Here is a 3102-nt window from a genome sequence, read left to right on the forward strand (position 1 = left end):
ATTTTGGCACGAGACACCCACTTCCATATCTTTCGCTGTTTCCCTAATTTTGGGGGCGGCGTCTACGGAGCCGAATATCAGGACATAGCGGGTCTAACGGATTCACTCAGCTGAGTAGGGGTGTTTTCCACTGGCTTCTCTCCATCAGGCCCAGCTACTTGATTTTCCGGCAAGGTGTCCACTGTTTCATCGAGCCCTACCAACCCTATAGGTTTGCTCGTCTATTTGGGTATGACCAGTTGTACGTCGGGAACCCTCGTCCTCAACTCTCAGTTATAGGCAATTTATATGAAGGAGCCAGGGCTTGGTACTTTTCTGTAGCAGGTTGTACCAAAGCCATCTTTAGGCTTCCCCATAAAACACCCAACTCCTACACTTCCATAAGCTTCTGTAATTGGTATTTCGCCGCTTCTCAGACTCCCAATTACAACCTGAATACATCTTGCCTAAAAGACATTAGGCATATGTATGCTTTAAGAAAGGGGTCCAAGACATCCCGCTTGAGAGGGATTGACGAGTTCCTATCCATCAAGAATCAGCCGGCTGGACAGGAAGAGGAACAAGGAGCTGGGCCTGTTCCGGTGGAAGAACAACAAGCGGTTGATCCCCCCACGACAAGAGCAGCTGGGAAGAGAAAACTCTCAGCGGATGAAGCCGACAAATATGAGAAACAGATCCATCGTAAGTTGCTGGTTGATTCCTCTCCCCCCAAAGGCCAACAAAAATCTAAGTTGATGGCTGATGCCATCAAAGCTGCTGAAGATGAAGAACAACATGAATCTTCTGTTGCAGGCCTGCCACGTAAAATTGGGCTTCGTTCTCATGGCCCAGCTCTATCGAGTGACACTTCTTCTTATCATCTCCCCCAAGATGAAGAGGATGAGTTAATGGCTGCAGATGCAGAATCTGCTCCGGTGATGGACCTTCCTAAGTCTCCTGCATTAGAACCAGGGGGTCTTGAAAAGAATTCATCCCCTTCTCCTTCAGCCTTAATGTCACAAGCTGGTGATTTAATTCCTAGTCCTACAATGGGACTTATGAATAAACCAGCTGTTGGAACAGATCTTCCGGAACCTTCAGCGGCTCAGGATGATGAGGAGCGAGTTGATTATGAAGACTCCTCGATTGGTGGTGCGGCTGACGAGGATAGAGACGATGAGGATGTTGACGTTGGCAACATGCCGGATCATAGTGAAGATGATGAAGAGCATGATTCCATAGATGACATCACCACTTTTGATGATGCTCCCAAGGTCCCATCCGATAAAGTATCTGGTTATACTCATTTTCATATCTCCGGTAAGCCTAGTTTTCTTCGACTTCTTCCGCATGTTCTTTTCGCGTTCCGACCCTTTTTTCGTGTAGGTTCGCCTCCTTCGAAGACTATTGCTGCTACTACTTCAAAGCAGGATCCAGCGCAAGTATCGGCTCCTCCACCAGAGCAACATTTACCTAGATCACCTACGGCAACTGCTTCACCTGTAGCATTTCCTGAAACTACTGATGCAACCCCTTCTCTGGAACAACAGATCGTGCCGGTGTCAGCCCTTGCGCAAGAGCAGCCTCTGCCTGCTTCGTCTTCAGCAGCTGCCTCACCTACCGCGTTGATGGCAGCTGCCTCACCTGCCGCGTTGATGAAGATCTCACTTACACCAACAGAGGCGAGGCCCAGCACGTCTCAGGCAAGGGCAATGATGGCTTTGACCTTGAGCCCATCACAATTGAATGTTTCTACCGCCTCTGCAGCTTCAGTGCCTGGCTCCCCTGCACCAATTTCAATGGCTCTGGGAGCATCTTCAAGTCTCGCGGGCGCACCTGAATTCCTTCAAATCTCTTTGGTGTACTTGAATAGCCTCGCAAAGAAGGTGATTGAATATGTGGTAGGCGGTCAGGACACTTTTAATTCTTTTCGACATCTTCTAGAAGCAGGCTTAAACGGAGTCCGAAGTGTGGGAAACACTCCATGGTTCGAGCGCTGTTCTGAGATTATTCTTCATTTGGAAGAACAATTGCAGCATTTTGAGGCCCTAGGACGTAGAGAGCTTCAGTTCGAGATCGTGTCCACTTTGGCCAGTCTTCAGGTTGCAGAAGTGGCTCGCCGGGAGGCGATAGAACGGGACTTGGCTGAAAGAGAGCGTCAAATCACGGAGCTTCGCGAGCGTAATATTCAGAAACAAGAAGAGTTAGAACGCTCGACTACTTCCATGAACTCGCTTCGTGATAGACTTGTCGAAGCTGAGGCTGAAGTTCTGCAGTTAAAGGCTGAATTTGCCCGCGAAGAAAATGTTGTTAATATCCTTAGCACCCAAAATGCTACGGGTACTCTTGAATATCACACACAGGCTCGAGCTTTGGAACAAGCCAGGAATGAAGCGGCAGCTATCATCATTCCCAGTGAGGAAGAGCTCCGGGCAAGGGCTGAAGCTATGCTGCGCACCACTCACGAAGAGGAGCTAAACAAAGTTAGGGTCCAACTCACATCTTTTGATTTGATGCGTGTAGGCAATAAAAATTGCCTTTAATCCTTATCAGAGAATTTCAGAACAAAACTGCTAAAAACTCGCCCGAAATAGCAGAAAAAGGGGAAAACGCAGATATCTCCCAAACCGTAAGGAATTTGGCGAAACAGAGGAAGCGAACCAAAGCCTTCGGCTTGGTTCGGATGGCTCCATCTCGTCGAGATAGGCGATTTTCATATATAATTCGTCCAATTCCGACTTACGGTTTGAAAGTTACGGCCTATTCTTCGATCCATGCTCAGGAGCTCGCCTGCAGACCCAAGTCTGCCTGCAGTCCTAAGCTCGCCTGCAGACCCACCTCATCGATCTGCGGACTCATAAATGCGGTTCATTAATGCTGGTCAAATCCACTCGGATAGTAGTCGTTTGTTGCCTCACATACAAGAATGGGCCTTCCCATCGTAGGTGACAGGACATAAAGCACAATCCCTGGAATGACCGTTCATGGTTTCGAGGAACAGCTAGACGTCTCTGAAGAAGATGTGGTCACATCCCACAATTCAAGGAGCAGTCAAGCTGTCTCCCTCACATGGTCAAATCCCATGAATCAAGGGATGGCCCATGTCATCCCTTGCCTACTAAA

The 3102-nt window shown here is 48.5% G+C and overlaps 1 protein-coding gene across 1 annotated transcript; it reads left to right on the plus strand.

The window, feature by feature from the left end:
- LOC109831166 lies at positions 465 to 2522 on the plus strand. The gene is made up of 2 exons (XM_020398505.1): positions 465 to 1191; positions 1366 to 2522. The coding sequence occupies exons 1-2, from the start codon at positions 465 to 467 to the stop codon at positions 2520 to 2522; spliced, it is 1884 nt and encodes a 627-aa protein (XP_020254094.1).

Source organism: Asparagus officinalis, chromosome 2, assembly GCF_001876935.1.
Source record: "Asparagus officinalis chromosome 2, Aspof.V1, whole genome shotgun sequence".
Taxonomy (NCBI): Eukaryota; Viridiplantae; Streptophyta; class Magnoliopsida; order Asparagales; family Asparagaceae; genus Asparagus; species Asparagus officinalis.

Bases quoted from the DNA above. Each gene is read 5' to 3' on its own strand.
- LOC109831166 (XM_020398505.1), top strand. From the start codon at position 465: ATGTATGCTTTAAGAAAGGGGTCCAAGACATCCCGCTTGAGAGGGATT. The intron at 1,192-1,365 runs GTGAAGATGATG...TTTTTCGTGTAG, and splicing joins TGGCAACATGCCGGATCATA to GTTCGCCTCCTTCGAAGACT.